The sequence below is a fragment of the Triturus cristatus genome, chromosome 9, assembly GCF_964204655.1.
Source record: "Triturus cristatus chromosome 9, aTriCri1.1, whole genome shotgun sequence".
Lineage (NCBI taxonomy): Eukaryota > Metazoa > Chordata > Amphibia > Caudata > Salamandridae > Triturus > Triturus cristatus.
Window position 1 is genome coordinate 1,019,548,451 of NC_140592.1, and position 22,255 is coordinate 1,019,570,705.

Genomic DNA, 22,255 nt, shown 5'->3' on the forward strand with positions numbered 1-22,255 from the left:
AAATATGTTTTATTTTTAAGAAAGTTTTCTTACCATTATACGAAATTTGTTTGTATTTTAATTTTACATTATATCTTATATGTTTTTTTATTTTAAGTCCATATCTCTTTTGTTTGCTATGGGAGGGTGTTGCAGTACCAGTGGTTAGCAACGGGTGGTGCTGGACTTATGCTAGCTCTGAGCTGGAGTACAGTAACTACTGTTTTGGGTCCTTTTAATTTTAGAAGTGCCTTTGTGAATAGGAGTGTCTTACTCTTTTGTGGGTGGGTGCACGTCCCTCCCTAATCTTCTCCTAGTTCCTAAATAGTAAGTATGCCCCCTTTTCCAGTCACTCACCTGGTCCCTCCATGTATACTACTACGTAGTAAACTTACATGTGTGAGGATCTCCCCATAGAAAAGATAGGAGAAGTGGATGTGTAGATTTACACTTGTAGGTTTGTGAATAGCATTTCTTTACGCACTACAAAAGGCAGTTGGTGAATCAGGTCTTCTAAGTCTAAAAAAAACAAAATGCACTCACTCTGGGTGACATGGGAAAGGCATCCCACTTTCAAACTGTTGCATGAAAGATTACGTAATGAGTAAAAAACATCATATAGGAAACTAAATTAAATCAACAGGTCTTCTAATATAACAAAAAAAACTGACCCCCAGAGAACAGGGACTTTTACACCCTCTGCGAGATAATTAGAATGACTGAAGGAGAGTTCATTGAAATTAAGAGACTACCACATTTTCATTTGCAAATAAAGGTGTTCCGAAATGCTTGCAAATGTAGTGAATTAATGGACGATCCTAATCTGGAGAACACTCTCAGACATTTGGAAAACATCAAGTCATGGGCTGCAGTACATACTGAGCTTTGGCGTTTAAGGAGGAGATGCAGAACTTGATCTGGGTTTGATATTTAAGAATGAGCTATCTACCACATGAGCTGTATACTGTTTGGTCCCTTTTCTCATGGCATGAGCTGCAGAACAACCTGGAATTCAGATTGGAGGGCATGTGCTGTACTGATGAGCCCAGTCCTCATCATTTTGGTATCATCTGCAGAAAAACCATTAATTCAGAAACCATGCGAGCTGCAGAGCAGCCTGGGCTTTGGCATCAAGGGATGAGCTGCAGGACACAGTCTGTCTTTGGCATTCAATGCAATAGCTGCAGGACTACCTATGCTTCAATGACTAGGAGATAAGCTACACTAAGTCTGGCTTTAGCATACGTAGCATGAGCTGAAGAACAACCTAGGACTAAGGATCCATGACATGAGCATTGAACACAGTCTTGGCTTCGGTATCCAGGGCATGAGCTGCAGGATAAAATGTGCTTCAATGTCCAGAACAAAGCTGCTTAACACTATGGGTTAGGCATCCGTAGCAAGAGCTGCCATACTGTCTGGTCTACAGCTACCAGGAAATTAACTTCAGAACATAGTCTGGATTTCAGCATCTAGGTAATAAACTGCAGAACAAAGACAGAGCTTCAGTGTCCCTGCCATAAACTGCAGGGAACAGGCAAAGCTTCATCATCCAGGGGATGAGGTACAGTCTACACTTCAGCAGAAAGCACAACAACAATAGAACACATTCGGAGATCAAGCCTCCGGGTTCCACAACTTGTGATACCCGCCTTCTGCATAGTAATGATGGAGCTTGATGTGAGCATTAGGTACACAACTGCTGAGTAATGCCACATGCTACATTTAGGTCACTTCAGGCCTTATGTGCCACCACGAATGAGCGTGCCAGACAAATTGTCTTGCAAAAGTCCTTACTGGTGGAGGAAAGAGCGCCTGAATAGCAATATGTATATACATTTTTCTCTTGGACTCTAAAAACCTGTGTCCTGTGGCTGTAGTCAAATTCAGCATGCGTACTGCAACCAGTGTCACCTTGGATTGCAGAACCCCTTCTGCCACATTCTGAAGCACAATTTGACAGAGTATATAAAGAAAAGATGCAGTCAGGAGGACATGACTCACCCATATAGCTCCCATGTGTCAGCTCGGGGAAATATGCGAATGAAGCCGCCTCTCCGGTCATACTCCTCTTTTACTCTTCGCAAAGTTTTTATCTGGAAGAAAATGACAGAGAACAGGTATAAAATGTAGCAGTACCTCAAGCCAGCACCTGCATGTGAAAGGCTGGGCCAGCCATTATGACTTGCCAGGGGCTAGCCACAAATAGATTGAGTGTGTATATATACTATAAATATATATAGCACACACTTACACACACTTACAGGGGATTAAGTATGAACACAAAGGGGTCGATTATGATGTCGGTCGGAAGCCTCCAACCTGTGGTCGGAGGCTTTCCGACCAAAATCAATGGTTTCTATTCTGACCACCTAATTTCAATCTAGGAGATCGGAATTGAAACTGGCTGGTCCTCCCAGCTGGATTCCGACAAGCTCATTGAGCCCATCGGAACCGGCACGTAATCCCTATACGACTGCCGTTGGGATTATGATGTCTATTTCCAACAGGCTTTCCATGTTGGGCTTTCCGACATGGAAAGCCTGTCGGAAAACAAATTTGGGGGCCCCTAGCAAAACCCCCCTCTTCCTGCAGCCTCTGTTAATCCCTGCAAAGTGTGCACAGTGTGGCAGGCACCTTGATCCCTGCCACGTGGTGGAGGGATTAACAGAATCTCCCATTTTTCTGTGGGAGCTTGTGCTACGGCCGGTTAACGGCCACAGCACAAACTCCCATAGAGAAATGGGAGTATGCGACCACACCAAGTGCGGTCGCATTGCACAAATTACTACTTGTGTAACGATATCTCTGTAAGAGAAATTAGTTAGTGATAGATTCCTTACCTTAGAATATCCCCAGGCATCAGACTGGATCCGGAAAGTTTTCGTCAGCAGTACCCCTGCGAGTCGGAAGGTGGCGTCGTGCGTCTCCGCGTCCGTCACTGGCGTCGTATGCACCGAGATGACGTCACGGAGGCTACTTAGGCGCCACCCATGCGCGCTGATGTCAGTTCTGCACACGACTTTCCGCGCCAGGAACGCAGAGCCATGCAAGAAACTTACCTCTGGTGCCATGAAACTAGGGCCCTGAAAGGGATGACCTTAACCCTAGAAATGAGTTCGCAGAGCGGGGAGGATGGGTGGGGCGGTAAGGACTCTATCACTAACTAATGTCTCTTACAGATATATTGTTACACAAGTAGTAACTTGTGCATCTGAAAGAGACATGTTAGTGATAGATTCCTTACCTTAGAATAGATACCCCATCAATACCAACCCCGGTGCTGGGTCTGCGAACAAGATTACACCAGAAAGTCACGGAGGACAGACCGGCCAAAGAAGCTGTCTCTCCGGACTTGACTGTCAAGGCAATAATGCTTGGTAAATGTGTGCAGTGAGGCCCACGTAGCTGCCTGACAAATGTCCTGCAAGGGAACGCCGCGTCCCAAGGCAGTAGTGGCTGCCGTTGCCCTGGTAGAATGGGCACGCAGTCCCACAGGAGGCTCCTTCTTAGCCAACGAGTAACATGCTTTGATGAACAGAACGACCCACCGAGAGATGGTTCGTTTGTGCACGGCCTGACCTTTTTTGGCGCCCACGTGGCCAACAAAAAGCTGGTCATCCACCCGGAACTGTTGTGTGCGCTTTATATAGAACGTTTTGGGTCCAGACGGTGGAGCCTCTCTTCCTCTTTTGAAGGATGCGGAAAGAAGGTGAGCAAAGTGATGGTCTGCCCGATGTGAAAGGGTGTGACAACCTTTGGCAAGAAAGAAGGACGAGTCCTTAAAACCACCTTGTACGGATGAACAGAAAGAAAAGGAGGTTTAAAAGAAAGAGCCTGGAGCTCACTCACACTTCTGGGAGAGGTGATAGCTACCAGGAAAGCCATCTTGAGAGTAAGAAGACGTAAGGGACAGTTATGAAGGGGCTCAAAGGGAGCACACATGAGATAGGTCTAGACAAGATTTAAGTCCCCTTGAGGCATTATGAAAGGCACGGGAGGAAACGTGTGTTTACTGCTTTTGAGGAAGGGATTAACAACTGGGGATTTAAAAGGAGAAGGCTGATCTGGAAGCCGTAGAAAGGCGGAGATGGCCGAAAGATAACCTTTGATAGTGCCCAGTGCAGAGCCCTGCTGGGCCAAAGAGTCAAGGAACAAAAGGACCTGGTAAAGAGGGGCAGAGAGGGGGTCCACAGCCTTTGCTGTGCACCATGCCACAAATTTGTTCCACCTGCAGGCGTATACCGTTTTAGTGGAGGGACGCCTGGCTGCCAGAATGACATCACAGACTTCGGGAGGAAGGTCGAAAGCTGTCAACTGTCGCCGCTCAATCTCCACGCATGGAGGTGGAGGCTGGACAGGTTCGGGTGGAGGACTGCCCCCTGCTGCTGTGACAGAACATCCTCCCGAAGAGGCAGTCGGATTGGGGGATCGATCGCCATGCTGAGTAGCTCGGGATACCAGTATCTTCGTGCCCAATCCGGAGCCACAAGGATGACTTGGGCGCGGTCGCGCCGAATCTTCTTCAGCACTCTGGGCAGAAGTGGTATAGGCAGAAAGGCGTACAATAGAACGCAGCTCAACTCACGTCGAAAAGCGTTGCCGAGTGAGTGCCGCTTTGGAAATTCCAACAGGCAGAACTGATGACATTGCGGTTTCTCTTCGGTGGCAAATAGATCTAACCAAGGCTCTCCCCACTGCAGAAAGAGACATTGCGCCACGTCCGAGTTCAGACGCCATTCGTGATCCATGATGCACCAGCGGCTGAGTTCGTCCACCTTGGCGTTCAGAGAACCTGCCAGGTGTTGAACCACCAAGGTAATGCCTTGATGTTCCAGCCATGTCCAGAGGCAAAAAGCCTCCTGACATAGGGTCCACGACCCCACCCGGCCCTGTTTGTTGCAGTATCACATAGCGGTGGTGTTGTCCGTGAACACCTGCACTACACTTCCCCGGACAGAGGGAAGAAATGCTTTCACTGCAAGCCGGATCGCCCGAAGCTCCAAAAGGTTGATATGGAGCCAGGACTCTGCCGGAGACCAGAGGCCTCTGATCTCCGCCTCTCCCAAGTGGCCTCCCCATCCCAGGAGGGACGCATCCGTCACCACTGTATGCTCCGGTTGGGGAAGGGAGAGGGATCTGCCCTTGACCCAATCGCGATTCGTGAGCCACCACTGCAATTGCCGTGCAGTACCCTCCGAGATCTGGACGTGATCGGACAGGTTGCCCTGATGCTGTGCCCACTGGAACTTCAGGTCCCACTGCAGAGCCTGCATATGCCATCTGGCATGTTGCACTAGCACGATGCAGGAGGCCATTAGGCCCAGGAACCGGAGGGTCATCCTGACCGAAACCAGGAATAGAGACTGAAAGGTCGGAATCATAGCCTGAATATCCCAGACTCGCTGCTCGGGAGGATAAACCCAAAACTGCATCGAATCCAGAACCACTCCGATGAAGAGGAGCTTCTGAGAGGGGCTCAGGTGCAACTTCAGCACGTTGATGGAGAACCCCAGCAAATGCAGGAGGCCAGCCGTAGTCTGGAGGTGGGAGACGACTGCCTGGGGCGAGCCCGCCTTCAACAACCAGTCGTCGAGATAGGGGAAGACTGGAACCCCTGATCTGTGTAGATGAGCTGCGACCACCGCAATCACTTCCGTGAACACCCGAGGGGCACTGGTAAGGCCGAAGGGGAGCATGGCAAACTGAAAATGCTCTTGGCCTACCATGAACCGCAGGTAACGCCGGTGGGCCGGCAGGACGGGATTTAAAAATATGCGTCCTGCAAGTCCAACGCTACTATCCAGTCCCCAGGGTCGAGGGCAGCCAAGACCTGAGCCAGAGTCAACATCTTGAACTTCTCCTTCCGGAGGAAGCGGTTGACGTTCCTGAGGTCCAAGATGGGGCGCAGGCCCCCTCTCTCCTTCTAGGGGACCAGAAAGTAATGAGAATAACAACCACGTCCTACTTCTGGCCCAGAACGTGCTCAATGGCCCCCTTGGCCAAGAGGGCCGTGACTTCCTGCTGGAGAAGCCCAAAATGGTCCCCTGACATGCGGTGGAACTGAGGTGGCATGGCTGGAGGGGCAGACTCGAAGGGGAGGGAGTAGCCCCTTCGGACGATTTGCAGCACCCACCTGTCCAGGGTAACAGAACGCCAGTGGGGGAGGTGATGGCGAATCCTGTCGCCCACAGGCATAGGGTGTGCCCCAAAGCTCGGACTAGGAAGGCTTTGAGGCGGATGCTGTGGGAGCGGAGGTGGACTGACCCGCACGCTGGTCCCCTGTCCTGCTCCGGCGGGAACCACGTCTAAGGCCACGCTGAGGTTGGTTCTGCGCAGACTTCTAGCCGAAAAAAAACTGTCAGGGTGCCCCTTCCGTGGCCACGAAAGGAACGAAAAGCAGACGTGGCCGGGCGCGTGGTGGAGAGACCCAAAGACTTGGCCGTAGCCTGGGCGTCCTTAAAACGTTCCAGCGCACTATCTGCCTTCTCACCAAACAGGCGAGTACCATCAAAGGGCATGTCCATTAGAGAACTTTGAACATCCCCTGACAATCCAGTGGACATCGCTCTACCCAGTGAGTCCGCGGTGTCCAGTCCACACCGAATGGCGAACTTTGCTGCATCTTTCCCCTCAGCAACAGCTTGGGAAAGTACTGTTCGAACCTCCTCCGGACATTGAGGCAGCACCTGCGTAACCCTGTCCCACACAGCGTGGGAGTAGCGGCCCAAGAGGCATGCGGTGTTCACCAACCGCAGCCCTAAGCTGGTAGATGAAAACAGTTTCTTGCCGAACTGTTCCAGATTCTTGGATTCCTTATCCGGCGGGGCGGTTAGGAATGCGCTTGGGGAAGTGGAGGCCTGAATGACCAGGCTCTCTGGAGTTGGGTGGGTTGTCAAAAAAGCAGGGTCACCCGGGGCCGGGCGATGATGCCTGGCTACGTTTTTATCCACGGGAACCACCGTTGCTGGTCAAGACCAGGTCCCATCAATACGTCAGTTAACGCCTCATTGAATGGTAGCAGGGGCTCCATAGAGCTTGCCGCCGGCTGACGTACTTCAGTGAGGAGATTAGTTTTGAGGGTTACCGTAAGCAGGTCAAGGGCCTCAGCTGCTCTACGGAGCACCATAGTGTATGTGGCACCCTCCTCCATAGCCACAGCAGGAAGAGAAAGAAAACCAGGTTCAGAGGAGAAGTCAAGGCCACCTGCATCCTCCAACTCTTCTACCCATTCCAGTTCCGACCCGCACTGCCGTGCGAGAGGGTCCTCAGACCCCTCCCAGGGGAATAAAAAGGGTCGAACGGCGCCGGTCGGTGCCAGTCCGGCTCTGTGTCCCAATTAGGGTCCCAACCAGGAACAAAATTGTCCGGGAAACCGGGCAAGGGCGGTGGTGGAACGAACGGAACCCACTGCGATGCTGGGAACGGAGCCATGGGCGGCGCCGGAGCCGCTGGCGGTGGACCTTGCGCCGCCAGGGCAGGAGCCGGCGGCGGCGCCAGCGGCAAGGGAGAGCCCTCAGCTGGGACCGTGGAGCCCGAAAGCGCGCCGGCGGGAGCACATGTCCTGAAAAGGCGTTCCATGGCAGCAAGGAAAGCTTGCACCTGGGCAGGTGTCGCCGATGGACCCAGATAAGGTGGGTAGGCCGCAGGACTCACAGGCTCCAAAGGAGCCGCGGGGGAGGTACCTCCGGCTCCCTTGTCCACGTCCGGAGACCGACGGGAGGACGTCGGAGGGTGAAAACGCTTCTTCCACTTCTTCTTATGACGTCTCTTACCCGATTCCGAGTGTGAAGACATCGACCCCGAGGAGCGATGATGATGGCTCCGCGGTCGGTCTCGCGATCGACCCCTTGACCTCGAACGGCGCGGAAACGACTGCCGGGCCTCCAGCAGCTTACAGGACCGCTCCCGTAAGGTCTTCGTAGCCATGGCCAGACAGTCGGAACATGACCGGGAGTCATGGTCGCGCTCCAGACAGTAGAGACAGACGCGATGGGGTTTGGCCACCGACATCGTACGGCGACAGGCCCCGCAGGATTTAAACCCAGGCATCCCTACGTACCAACAGGAGTCAAAGACTCAAAAAGGGAAGACAAAAAGTCTCAAAAGTTAGTCAAAAAGTGACTAGGGTACGTGCTCTAACCGGATCTGCGCTTGCTGGTGCGAAAAAAGAAAGAACTGAAGTCAGCGCGCATGGGTGGCACCTAAGTAGTCTCCGTGACGTCATCCCGGCACATACGACGCCAGCGACGGACGCGGCGCCGCACGACGCCACCTTCCAACGTGCAGGGGTACTGATGACGAAAACTTTTCGGATCGTGTCTGACGCCTGAGGATATTCTAAGGTAAGGAATCTATCACTAACGTGTCTCTTTCATATGTAATACTGTGGTCCCGAATCCGCGATGATGTTGGTCAGAGGCAACTCCGACCGACATCATAATCAGGACCAAAGTGTTAATCAGGAGGAAAGAGACACTAACCAGGACACTACAGTCAAGATTACTCAAAATTATTTTTCATTTTGTGCAAAATGTCATACAATCCAATTCACACGTCGGAGATGGAAGGAAGTGGTTGCACAAAAGAGAGGGGGGGGAATAGATTAACAATCCCATCTTGCCAAAGGTGGCCCATTTTGAACCTAAATACTTCTGCACACACCAAGTTGTTACAGCACAGATTTTGTAAGAGTACATTCTCTAATTTTCGATCTTTAATCATCAACAGCCTTGCTGCATAACACTTCACATATCCAACCTTAAATAAAGTGATGACCAGCGTAGGCACAAGAGATAGAAGGAGATGTGGTGTTGTCTCCATGATCCAATTGATAGAACTTATAGTTGCAGTTTGCAGTCTGTTGTTCCCTGCCTTGCACAGCCCTTCTTCGAGGCTGTTAGAGTGGTCAATCCAGCTTTGGAGATGGCCACACTCACAAAGGTCACATCAGTTTTCAGGATATAGGGGGCATTACACACCCCAGCTGGTGGAGTTCAACCTAGGCACCATCATGTCACCCCCCTCATGAGGAAGCAGCACTGGCTCCCAATCACACAGCAATGCACCTTCAAGGTATGCTGCCTCATCTTTAAATTTCTGAATGGAAAGAGCCCTACATTTGTGGATAGCCTTATTCAGAGGCATTTACCCATACGCAACTTGCGCTCGGTACACATGCACCTCCTGTCAACCCCCTCCTTCAAGCTAAAACACCTGGGTGGTGCTAGTTTTGCCGTTCTAGCTCCAAGACTCTGGAACTCTCTTCCCTTCGAAAACCGATCCTGCACCTACCTCCTCAGATTTAGGAGGCTCCTCAAGACCTGGCTGTTTAGACAAGCTTACGAGTAACTCCCTAGGGCTCCGATACCTCTCAGAGCAGCACCATGAAACTAATCCGGAGTACATGCGCTTTATACCATTTTTTACCATAACAAGTAAAAATGATTTAGTAGAAATGTTCATTTGCTGTATGGATGAATGGGCGAATGCCTTTACGCTTCACGGACAGATACGCCTGCCCTTAGGTTTGACTTTTCTAGCTGACCTTGTGTTGTTCCTACGGTGAGCCTGCAATGCATTTTTGGATTGCGTAACCAGCAAAGCACATGGTTCGGCTGCACTGGGGAGTGCATGACGGATGGTACAGGGTGGGAAGGCTACAGTTGGTGAGAGCTGTGATTTTAGTTTCTGGCACATGCATTTTTTCCTGCACTCTTTAGAAACAATTCCACTGAACCTCTTCATGCTAAATCAAGTTCAGGTCCCCTTAACCCAGGTCCTAAACTCCTCTTGCATGTGGTGATTGGTGACATGTGGCATTTGTGTTGCATAGGTTGTATTAGATGCTCGAGAGTATGTTTCTAAGTGGTTATGTCCTTACTAAGAGCACAGTTACTATAGCAGACAATGGAGGTTCATTTGCATGTTGCTTTTGCAGGCAAGGAATCATGCATGTAGCTTTCACTTGCAGAGCCATGTATCTGGTCTGGGAGGGTTTGGCAATCCACATTCACCCCCTTTGTGAAACAAGCCATGCTGGAGAATACAGAACTAACCATAACCAGCTTTGCGGCTTGGAAGTTTTGTCCCCAGGTATTCTCAGAGCTAAACGTACCCCCTGGTTGTGAAATCTGGCCAGTTCTAAAGCAACTCTTCTTCAATAGCATTAATTTTTTGCAACCTTTTTATTTTCAATTAAAACAAAGATCAGAAATGTACCAACCAATATCAAATGGCATGGCACTTTGGCCAATACTTAAAGCAGTGAATGTGGCATTCAAAACATTGTTACATTAATCAACAATCCAAAACTATGGACACTGACATTTATGCATTTGATGGGTCAGAAAGGGAAAAGCTTCAAGACATCAAACAGCATGTCCTACACTACAACAGTTACCCACTTTTTCTCAGTGTAAATTCTTTACAAACATACGGAATATTGATCTTACATGAGCGTGCTTCAGACTATTCACAACAGGCGTTGTCTTTATTATAGTTATAGCAAATCATATGACTCATACTTTCTGCTATTCTGGGGACAATAGAGATCCCTCAACAAAGAGAAAACCTTCTATAGGCGATTAGTATAGTTTCAGAAATGTGGAATGTTCCAGGAAAGGTGTGTTGATGTAGCCCACCTAAAAAACATATTACCAGAGGCCTCGTGAGACAGATTATTCCAGGCAAGGTCTTGAAAAGAAAGGACCAGGAGCCAGTATAAGGAGTGGTGGATGAAGTCTGCAAGGATGGGGTGGGGACACATTTACAGATTGCCTCATGGTTAAGAAGGTCTTATTTATACATAATTTGCTCCCCTTAAGCATTCTAAAGTAGAGTTACAAAACTTTAACGCAGTCAGCAGTGTTTGTGATGTGTTCAGCGGTGGAGAACATGGCTGAAAGGCATGAAAAGTTGGGCCATAGTTTTTTCAAGTGTGGCCTCAACCGAGTATTACAGGATTGTAATGTGAGTGGACTTGTCAACCTTTTCCATAAATTGGCATTAGTATGGAATTCACAAGTCACCTGAATGTACTGCCAGCTGTAGATCATAAAGATTTCCCAAGTTTGCCTAATCTATTTATCAACAGTGAAACCAGTGCTGAAACAAAAAGTATTAGTGTATTTAGTCTTGAAGCTATCTGCTGCCAAACCTAATGAGTGGCTGCAATGGACAAGATACTTACCTTCAGTAACAATCTTTCTGGTAGAGCCATTATCCAGCAGCAATTTCCTCACCTTTTGAATATTCTCCAATCATCAAACTGGATCCAGAAACATTTTCAGCAGTAACTCAGTGCACCGGTAGTTGGCGCTGTGTGGCTCCGCACTGATGCCACTCTGCGCCCCCAAACGTAGAGCAACGAAAGCAAATTCATGTGACCAGTGTGCATATTGCTAGACTTGGGAACTTATTAATGGATAGAGTCCAATCACAGAACAGGGAGGATGGAAGGGTGAGTGGGGAGGATGGAAGGGTGAGTGGGGAGGATGGAAGGGTCAGTGAGGAATCTGTGGTATGCAGTCTTTACCAGAAAGAGCATTACTGAAGGTAACTTCTTCTTCTGCTACAGACTTCTAAACACAGATTTCTCACTTTTTTAAAGATACCAAAGCAGTACCTATTTGAATGTGTGTCTGTAAATGGACGCTACCCAAAAAGTCCTGTAGGATCGAGGGAGTGAAATGCCCCCCATAGTAGAGTTTTGTGAATGTATGGCATGACGCCCACATAACCGCCTGGCAGATGTTCAGGTCAGGAAATCAGCATGCCAATGCGGTGGTAGCTGCCTTGACTCTGTTGGAATGAGCTGGCAGTCCTTCTGGAGGCTGCTTCTTGGCCAATGCATAGCAAATGTAAATGGACAGATACATACAGCAGTAGATGGTCTGCTCCTGCACAGCCTTGCCTTTTATTGCTCCAAGGAAACCCACAAAGAGCTGATTGTCCACCCAGTATTCTCTGGTATGATTAATGTAAAAGCTTCAAGCATTTTTGGGGTTCAAGCATTAGAGACTATCTTCCTCTTTTGAGGGATGGGGCAGAACATAGAACACCGGTGGGGTGATGGTTTGACCGACGTGAACACCCTTACAACTTTCAGCAAGAAGGATGCTCGTGGGGGCGTGGCTACGCGCGGCAGCGTAATGGCCGCGTTTTGAGTCAGCTCCACTCTCCCTGACCGAAAACCCCTCCATCCGCCACATAGATCCGCATCCCGAGGTGGGAAAGGACTGCTCTGAGTACCAACGATCCACCTGATCTGCTGCCCGGCCCCGTCGAACGCGGGCGGACGGAGCGCTGTCTGCTGCGGTCCGGGGCCTTCCCGCAAAGAGAGGCAGCGTCCTACGGTGATTCCTGGTGCCGCGGCGCTCGCGCTTGAGGGCGGGCGTGCACCTAATTGACACTGCGTCTTGCGGCCTGGTCTGCGAGTCGCGAGAGACACCGGATCTCCTGGGGTGCCTCTGGAGGCAGTCTCGTCGTGAACTGAAGAAGCGGAGGCACTAGTTGAAGGTGCGGTGGCCCCGGCAGCCCCTGGGGAAGCACTATCACGGCCCGAATCCTGCAGCCGAGTGGTTGGAAGTGCCCCGGCATCAGACGGTGGGAGCAGCGGTGAGAGTTGGCTATATCATTACAATTAGCTACAGCAACCAGCTGAGGTGTGCCCGACTCCTGGTGAGATCCTCTTTTGGCCTATGGCTCCCGTGGGCTCGTCTGGGAGGGAGTTCAGCTGGTGAGGGGCCTGGCATTCGCCTACTTGCAAACAACCCCCCGGATAGCATTCCAGTGGCAGACTTGGTGGGGCCCCCGGAGACGTGAGACAGACTGTGCCTCTGGGTTCCCCTGTAATAGAGGCAATGGCGACTAGTAGGGGTCCAAAAGCAACGCAACAAAGCAAGCTGGACAGATATACCTGCTCCAAGGGCCCGTGCTAGAGCACCCAGCCCGGACTGACCCTCCTGGCGGATTGGAGAGCGAAACCCCTGAGCAGTCGCTTAAAGACATGATGGAGGCAATTGCGGGGGTGCGTGCCTCCATGGAACAGCGTACTGATGCCATCACTGTAGAGGTGACTCTGATAAGGGCGTACCTTGCAAAAACACACGAGAAAGTCAAGCAACTGGAAATCACAACCAGGAGTCTCGTGGACGACGTCTCGCAACTCCAGACCGAGGTTCAGGCTCTCCATGCCTTTAAGAAGTTTGCCGAAGATAAGCTGGATGACTATGAGGGGCGCTCACGAAGGAACAACATACGCATTATAGGTGTTCCAGAAGAATCGGAAGGACAAGCGCCAGACCTCTTTGTTGAAGACCTTGTGCTCAACTATCTTCAGCCGAAGGGCCTCTCGAAGTTCTTTGTAGTGGAAAGGGCACAACGGGTCCCGGGGGGACGTCCTAAGCCGGGGGCTCCACCAAGACCAATTTTTGCGATACTCCTGAACTTCAGAGACCGTGACGTCATACTGCAAAATGCCAGGAACTCGCAGCCACTCAGGTATGAAAATTCAACTATAACCTTCTTCCTGGATTTCACGCAGGCAGTGCAAAGGCAACAGAGGTCGTTCTTGTCTGTCAAAAAGACTTTGAGAGAGAAAGGGGTAAAATACGCTACGCTCTTCCCTGCCAAACTAAGAATTGAGGCGAATGGAAAAACTTGGTTCTTTGACCACCCAGAAGCGGTGGAGGGCTGGAGAGATGCTGGGGAGTACAACGCACGCTGAAACTAGGCGAGGATTGCCCCTCCTGGTTGCGTCAGGCCAAGGGTTACTTAAAACAATTCCGGGGCCTCTGTGGATCCTGACTATCCTGGTGTCAGACCCTGCGGGTGGTGCCTCAACTCGGAACTGTACATGCGGACACTGACGACTATATCTCCTGGATCGTTGGACTTTGGTGGCCTCCTACATCGGGACTAGTAAACAATGTTCTTTTTTCCATTTCTTTTCGGGGGGAGGGGTGGGGTCAGGGGGAGGGGCCTTCATCCCCGCCTTTAACTTCTGTTTGTTATTTTTGGGGTGACAGGCACTCTGCGCAGTTGGTTTAATGGGCTGGTTTTTGCCCAAGGTGTAGGGAGGGGGGTGTTGGATGGGGGTTGGGGGGATGGGGTTGTTTTTTGTTGTTATATCGGCTTCACTGACTCACATGGCTTTGGGTGCAAAAACACATATCCATATGGCTTTGAGATACAAATCCAACTTTAAAGTTTCACTATGGGAACGCACTGGGAAAAAAGCTTCACATTAATTAGTTGGAATGTGAATGGACTGGGAGACAAGGTAAAGCGCACAATAGTCCTGCAGTACATAAAACGACATTCCCCGGAGGTGGTCCTCCTGCAGGATTCACACCTGGTCGAAAACATGTGTAAAGCCCTTAATAGGTGGGGGTACAGGCTCCTTGCCCACTCGGGCTTCACTAGTGGGTCTAGGGGAGTGGGCATCATGGCTAAAAATTCCTTCCCCTTCTCTGTTCAGTCTACGTACGCTGACGACCATCGGATGTATATAGTCCTCACTGGACAGTGGGAGGGTAGAGCGTTGACCCTGGTGTCGGTGTATGTCCCGCCGGGACTGCAGGCCCAAACGTTTAAGGATCTGGGCAACCTGCTCCTCTCCCTCCCAGAAGGCCTACTGTTGATGGGGGGTGACTTTAATGCTGTTTCATCTGGCATACTGGACCGCCAGCCCCCCCGTGCTACAGGGCCCGCTAACAGTTTGCTCCCCGATTTCATGGAGGCATTCGGCCTGTCAGACGCCTGGAGGGCATTCCACCCTGGGGACTTGCAATACACCTTTTTCTCTGGTACCCATCACAGCTCCTCCCGTATTGATTATCTATTGATGCCGGCCTCTCACCTACTCCACTTACAAGAGGTCCTTCATCTAGCACGTGGCATATCGGACCACTCCCCTCTGTGGACTAGGTTAGTGCTGGGAGACCAACGGATTGACATGGTGGCGCTCATTAACCCTTGGTACCTGCGAAGCCCCTCGGTACGTGCGGACATGCAAAAGGCGATTGACTGTTATTTCCAGGAGAACCTGGGCTCAGTGGATTCTCCTCGGACGCTCTGGGAGGCATTCAAATCCATTGTTCGAGGGGCAGCCCTCTCTCTCGTAGCGGGAGTTAGGAAGGAAAACTCCAAAGAGCTTGAGGCAGTCGAGAGGGACGTCCTTCGACTAGAGGCGGACGTTGGGAGGGGGGATGAACTCCGAAACAGCGCATCTTTTGCGACTGAAGACAGACGAGTACAAAGCCATTGTCACTGATCGTGCCAAGTCCTGCGGGAGGGAGAGAGACGGTAGGATTTATGAATGGGGAGATAAGGATGGGAAACTCATAGCTTGGCTGGACAAGAAGGAGAAAGCTAACTGACTTGTGCCGGAGCTCACGACCGACTCTGGTGCAAAGATTACTGACCCAGTCCACATAGCCAAGGAATTTGCCGCGCACTACACCACTGTGTATGGGACACTGTCATCACTACTAGAGGCAGACTCTTCTGACCTCCTCAGAGACATCAAACTCCCGGTCCTCTCCGAGGACGATCAGAGCTACTTGGATAGCGACATAAGTACGGACGAGATTGCACAGGCGATAAGGGCCCTCGAACCTGGCAAAGCGATGGGGCCCAATGGATTGCCCATTGAGCTCTATAAATTGTGTCCAGACAAGTTGGCCCCACACCTGCGGGCTATGTTCGAGGAGAGTAGGAAGGCAGGGGAGCTACCACCTGATCAGAGGTTGCCGTCAATAGTGGTCATCCCTAAGGAAGGAAAACCGAAAGACAGATGTGCCTCCTATAGGCCCATCTCTTTGATCAACGCCGAACCAAAAATACTCGCTAAACTTTTGGCCACCCGCTTATCACGAGCAATCAGTGCCCTGGTACACCCAGACCAATCAGTCTTTATGCCCCATCGTATCACCGCTCTGAATCTACGACGAGCTCACGGGGTGGTAGAGCGGTCTGCAACGGTTCAAGAAGATGCTGTAATCCTATCCTTAGATGCCTCCATGGCATTTGATACTATTGAATGTTCCTACCTTTTTGCAGTATTTCTCAAATTGGGATTTGGCCCACAATATATATCCTGGGTCAGACTCCTCTATTCTGTGCCCCTTGTGCAGGTGGTGGTCAACAATAAGCGGTCCGAGCCCTTTGCTCTTAGTTGAGGTACTAGACAGGGGTGCCCGCTGTCGCCCCTGTTTTTCGCCCTGTCCTTGGAGCCTCTGGCTGCCTGGATCCGGTGCGACCTGGCCATACGTGGACTGCGGTGGTCGGCAGAGTGGGAAGACCGCATCTCGCTCTACGCAGACGACATTCTCCTCTATTTGGCCTCCCCGAAGCAGTCCCTTAGGTGTGTTTTAGACATCTTCACATCATTCGGTAGATTCTCGGGCTACTCTATTAATTGGAACAAATCTCTCCTTTACACCCTCTCTGGTGGGGCTCCATCTCTCCCCAACGGATGTCCGATACAGGTGGTGTCTGATGGTTTGCGATATTTGGGAATTTTTGTCACCGCCGACCCCAAGCTCCGCTTTGAGAGAAATTTGCTCCCGCCCTTACAGCGCCTGCGTCGAGATGTTGCCAACTGGAGGGCGCTCCCTCTCTTGCTGCTCGGCCGAGCCGCTCTTTTTAAGATGATGTCCCTGCCCCGCTTCCTTTATGCCCTGTAAAACTACCCGGTCCCAGTTCCAGCGCGATATTTTAAAGAAATTGAAGATCTACAGAGACAGTTGCTCTGGGATGGGAGACCACGAATAGCGCTTCACAAATTAACCCTCAACTGGTAAGACGGCGGCATCAGTCTCCCTGATATAAAGAAATATTACTGGGCAGCCCATCTTGCTGCTATCAATCAGGGTACGTACCGGACTCCGGGAGATCCGGGATGTGCCATGGACAGATGGCAGTTACCGGGCGGGACATACAGTAGAGCCCTCTACGCTAAACCTAAAAAGTTCCTCTTAACTGGGCCCACCTTCCACTCGGTCCAAGTATGGCACGCAGTCAACAAAAGCTAAGGATGGGACAGGAGGATTACGCTTGCCACTCCCTTGTGGGATTCGGAACAACTGGGTAGTCTACACGGCTCCAAAGGGTTCGACAAATGGGACCTCATCGGAATTTCTCGGGTGGGTGACCTTTGGGTGAAGGGTAGCATACTTAGTTTTGGTCGGCTGAAGCAACAATACGAACTTGCAGACTCCGAATTTTTTCGCTACCTACAAATTCAACATGCATTAACCACAGCCATTAGTAGGGACTCCCCCCTCCCTGATTCCTCCCCCTAGAGGATAGATTGTTGGACGGACTGCTTCCACAGAAAGCTATCTCCTTAACCTACAAAAAACTTAACAACACACCAGATCCCTTGGTTAAATTGCCGGAGTCGTGGGAGGCGGATGTCCTCTTACTAGAAGATGAGGAGTGGAGGGAAGCTGTTGCCTCCCCTAGAGAGGTGGCGATCTCTGCACGTCTTCGTCTGATACAATTGAAAATTCTCCACAGGATGTACATCACTGGACCGCAGTTGGTCCGTATGGGGCGCGGTGAAAACTTGGACTGCAGGCGTGGATGTGGACATGTTGCCACTTTTATGCATATACTCTGGGAGTGTGAGCATATTCAGAGATTTTGGAGGGGGATTCATAAGGTCATAAGCGAGGTCCTTCACAAATCAGTCTGCCCTGAGGCTAAAAGATGTCTACTTAATGTGTGGGAGCCCACTGACTTGGGAGGGGCAGAGAAGTTGTGGGTCACACTGGGGGCCGCTGTCGCTAAAAGAGACATAGCTCAATTATGGGGAGGGCTGAAACCCCCTACTGTTATCACTTGGAAGCGAAATATTGACTGGTGCATGTTTCGAGAGAAAACGGTCTATGTGGTAAGAGGATGCCCCCAAAAGTGGTCCAGAGTGTGGGTCAAGTCGAACAAAAACAGGGGAGATATCTGTGTCGCGCCAACGGCCCTCCCAGATGATGAATCCATGTCGCCTTAAATATTCTGTCCAAACCTGGTGCTATTTCTAGCAATTGCTTTGTTTTCTTAATGGAATGTAATACTCAATCATGCCACTTCTTGACTACATGTGATTTGCCGATTGTGTGTATGTTTATTGTTTATCAAAATTAATAAAAACATATTTTTTTAAAAAAAAAGAAGGATGCTCGCTGAACCCATTCGTTGAGGAAGGAGGTGGAGTAAGACATGCTGACACAGAGCGCCTGAAGCTCACTTACACACTGCACCAATGTTATGGTGACAAGGAACACCGTCATGAGAGTGAAAAGCTCCAAGAGACAGCTGTGAAGCGGCTTCAAAGGAGTACATATCAAAAATGTGAGGACCAAGTTAAGTTCTCAATGTTGCATGAGAAAGGCAAGGGTGAGGTTGAAGACCTTTCAAAAAGCACATGGCAGCTGGTGAATTAAATAATGAAGGCTGATCCAGCAACCACAAAAAAGCTGAAAGCTGTAAGGTACCATTTAGCAGAGCAAAACCTTGCTGGGCAGAGGACAAAAAACACAACACAATATCAGATAACTTAGTCCGTACCAAGACAAAAATTTGTGCCAGCAACAGGTGTATGCAGTTTTTGTCGAGGGGGCCTGACTGCCAAGATGGCACCTGCTATCTTCACTGGAATGTTGAAGGCATTCAGCTATCACCACTAAATCTATGGTGAGACTGTGAAAGGCTGGGTCCAGAACACTGCCCTGTAGCAGCAGCAGCATATCCCTCCAGATGGGCAGGCTAATGGGAGGACAGATGCTCAACCTCAGGAGGTCTGGTTACCTCATACTCTCCGTACCCAATCTAGGAGCCACTAGAATGACTTGGGCCCGGTCTGTGCTGATCTTCTTCAAAACTCTAGGCAGAAGAGGTATCGGTGGGAAGGCATGCAGAAGCCCTGAGGTCTATCCTAGGAGGAACAAGTAACGAGAGAAGCTTTGAAAACGCCAACGAGCAGAATGCGCATTCTCACTGGTGGCGAATAGATCACGCTCAGCTTCTTCCCATTCTCGGAAAATACCATGCACAATCTCTTTTTGCAACTGCCATTTATAATCCGCTAGGTATCAACAGCCGAGTTTGTCCATCCTGGCATTTAAGAAGCCGACCAGGTGGTTCGCCACTAGGATAATGCCTTGATAGTCCAGCCATTTCGAGAGGCGAATGCCCTCCTGGCACAGGGTACGTGACTACCCCCGCCTTGTTTTTTTTTGCAAATTCACATGGCGGTTCTGTTGTATGTAAGCACCTGTACCAGTCTTCCCTTGATGGATGGAAAGGAGGCTTTCAATGCCAAGTGAATGGCCCAGAACTCCAGAGAGTTGATATGGAGCCGGGCCTTCACCGGAGACTAAAAGCCTCTGGTCTCCACCTCTCCCAGGTGGCCACCCCAATCAAGAAGCGATGCATCAGTCACCACTGTCCGCTTGGGTGGGGTAGGGAGAGGGGTCTGTCGCTAACCCAATCGTGATCCAGTCGTATCAACGTAGATCGTTTGCAAGCTCCTCTGAAGTCTTGACGTGGTCAGAGAGGTCCCCTTGATGTTGGGCCCACTGAGAGTTTAGATCCCATTGCAGAGCCCATTAAGGTGGACATGTGCTGGCACAAGTGTTCTCCAATATTACTATACAATCAGAGGACCATTTGCCCTCAGACCATATTAAATTAGATTCTTATGGCAGGTCTTTTTAAAATTATATATTGCCTTGGCTAGAATGACAGGCAATTCGAGAGCCTTTTTTGAGATAAGGCCCTTGGAATTCATGTGCGCACTGGAAGAAAATATCCCGGCCCTGTCAGGCGTGGTTGAGAAAGACATCACAACGTTTGACAAATTGATTAAAACTGCTACAGAGAAATTAGCACAGTCTCTCCCACGTAGAATGAGTAGAAGGAAGCCTTCCAGCCCTCTTTTCTCTGACTACCTTAAGGCAGGTTAAAAAAAACCTGTAAGGTGCTAGAACAAAAATTGAGGAAAGACTAGCCTACAGGACAGTGAGACCTACAAATTCGTGTTAAGGCAATGCCATGCTGCAATAAGAACAGCCAAACAAGTCTTCTATGAAGAAAGGATCGAAAAGGTAGGGAATAAGGCTAGAGAAATCTTCTCAGTTATTAGGAATTTTATGTCACTATCACCATGTGTTCTCATCAGGCCTTGGCGGAGTGGTCTAGCCAGTTTTTTTCTAACTAACATTTTAGGCATCCAAGCCAGTCGCCCTGCACAAGGTTGGATGAAGATCTACGGAATAAACTACAAGCCAGTATTCTTACCGTTTCTAAGGCAAAGCCAACTAAATTTAAGACTATTTCGGTGGAACTCTCATGGATAGCTCTGAAAGCCATTAAACCTGGCTCTCCAGTAGATCCTTGCACCCCTAATCCATTTGCTTCAGGGGCTACTATTATCAACATATTTAATGAAGAAAAAAATGAAATTCTCTTGTTTGGTAACATTTCACCAGACTTCTGGCAGAATTTCTGGCCTGACGATGCCTCCCCTCCAGGACCCTGTGGAGGCATAGTTAGAAATCTGGGGATTCAATTTGATAACAGCTTGTCCTTTAAGTTAAAGCTTTGACAGGAACCTGTTTCGCATCATGCGGTCCCTAAAAAAAGTCTTCCTTTTTTTTCCTTTCCAGCAAAAAGATAGGTCATTCAGGCTCTGATAACCCCAAGAATAGATTATGGCAATGCCTTATACTTTGGACTACCGGAATATCTGCTGGATAGGCTCCAAGTGGTCCAAAATGAGGCTGCCCACCTTCTGTTGAATGGGCCAGCGAGAACACAGATCTCGCATTATTGGCGGACCTTACACTGACTGCCTATGTGGGAAAGAGTTAGATTTAAGGCTCTTGTTGTAGTGCAAGGTGCCTTGTAACAAACTGGGGCTTCTTATCTCAGAGCCAGATGAACAAGTTACTTACCTTCGGTAACGCTTTTTCTGGTGGATACAGTATCTGCCTGTGGATTCCTCACCTTGTGAATATCCCCTGCGCCAGCAACATTCAGAAACTTTTGTAGCTCTCCACGCCGACAAGGACGAAGACGACGTCACAGAGGCACGGCTCCGCTGACGTCACTATATCCATAAGAAGACCTCGTCGGCGTGAAGACGTCAGTTCCGCCCTTTTTTCCGTGCCTTCGAGGCACACGGACAGACTGACAGCAATATATATACAGTATACACAGTACATAATATACAAAACAACACACAGTGTGGAGATAATATAGGAAGGCAAAAGAAATAACACACTGCCTTTGACAGTAACAAATACATTTTGAAACACAATCATCAGAATTGTAGGTATACAAGGGTGGACAACGGGGAGGCAGGTGGGTCAGTGAGGAATCCACAGGCAGATACTGTATTCTCCATAAAAAGCGTTACCGAAGGTAAGTAACTTGTTCTTCTGATGGATACATCTGCCAGTGGATTCCTCACCTTGTGAAAAGATTCCCACAGCAGTCCCCACTCCCGGAGGAGGGTGTCCACCCTTCTATACCAAAAAGTCCTGAAGGACGGAATGAGCAAAGTGACCGTCCCTCCTCATCTCGGAATCCAAGCAGTAATGCTTCGTGAAAGTGTGGAGGGAGGCCCAAGTTGCCGCCCTACAAATGGCCTCCACAGGAACACCTCTAGATAAGGCAGATGTAGATGACTTTGCCTTGGTAGAATGAGCCCTTATACCCTATGGAGGTTTCTTGCCGGCCAAAGAGTAACAAATCTTGATGTACAAGATAATCCATCTGGGAAAGGTGCGCTTGTGCACCGCTCTGCCTTTCCTGCAGCCAACAAAGCCCACGAAGAGCTGGTCGTCCACTCGAAAGTCTTTAGTCCTAACGAGGTAGAAACTCACCGCCCTCTTAGGGTCCAAGCGGTGAAGCTGCTCCTCCTCCTTGGAAGGGTGAGGGGAAGGATAGAAGGTAGGAAGGGTAATTGATTGCCCCAGATGGAAAGGAGTTACCACCTTTGGCAGAAAAGCAGCCCTGGTCCGGAGTACCATTCTTTCAGCATGAATGGTCAAGAACGGGGGTTTTGAACTCAGAGCTTGAAGCTCACTTACCCTCCTTGCGGAGGTAATAGCAATGAGAAAGACTGTTTTGAAAGACAACAGCCTCAAGGGACACTTGTGCAAGGGCTCGAAGGGAGAACCCATCAAGTGAGAGAAGACAAAATTTAAGTCCCATTGAGGCACAATAAAAGGAGTAGGCGGAAACTTGTTTGTAAGGCCCTTAAGGA

The 22,255-nt window shown here is 49.8% G+C and overlaps 1 protein-coding gene across 8 annotated transcripts in view; it reads right to left on the bottom strand.

Moving 5' to 3' along the window:
• The window catches only part of TTLL5 (tubulin tyrosine ligase like 5), a 1,306,640-nt gene that overhangs the window by 817,139 nt on the left and 467,246 nt on the right, over positions 1 to 22,255 (bottom strand). For all 8 annotated transcript variants that reach the window (XM_085626706.1, XM_085626705.1, XM_085626700.1 and 5 more), the window contains one exon: positions 1,984 to 2,075. In XM_085626706.1, the coding sequence (XP_085482832.1) occupies positions 1,984 to 2,075 (92 nt within the window). The remainder of the gene's footprint in view (positions 1 to 1,983; positions 2,076 to 22,255) is intronic.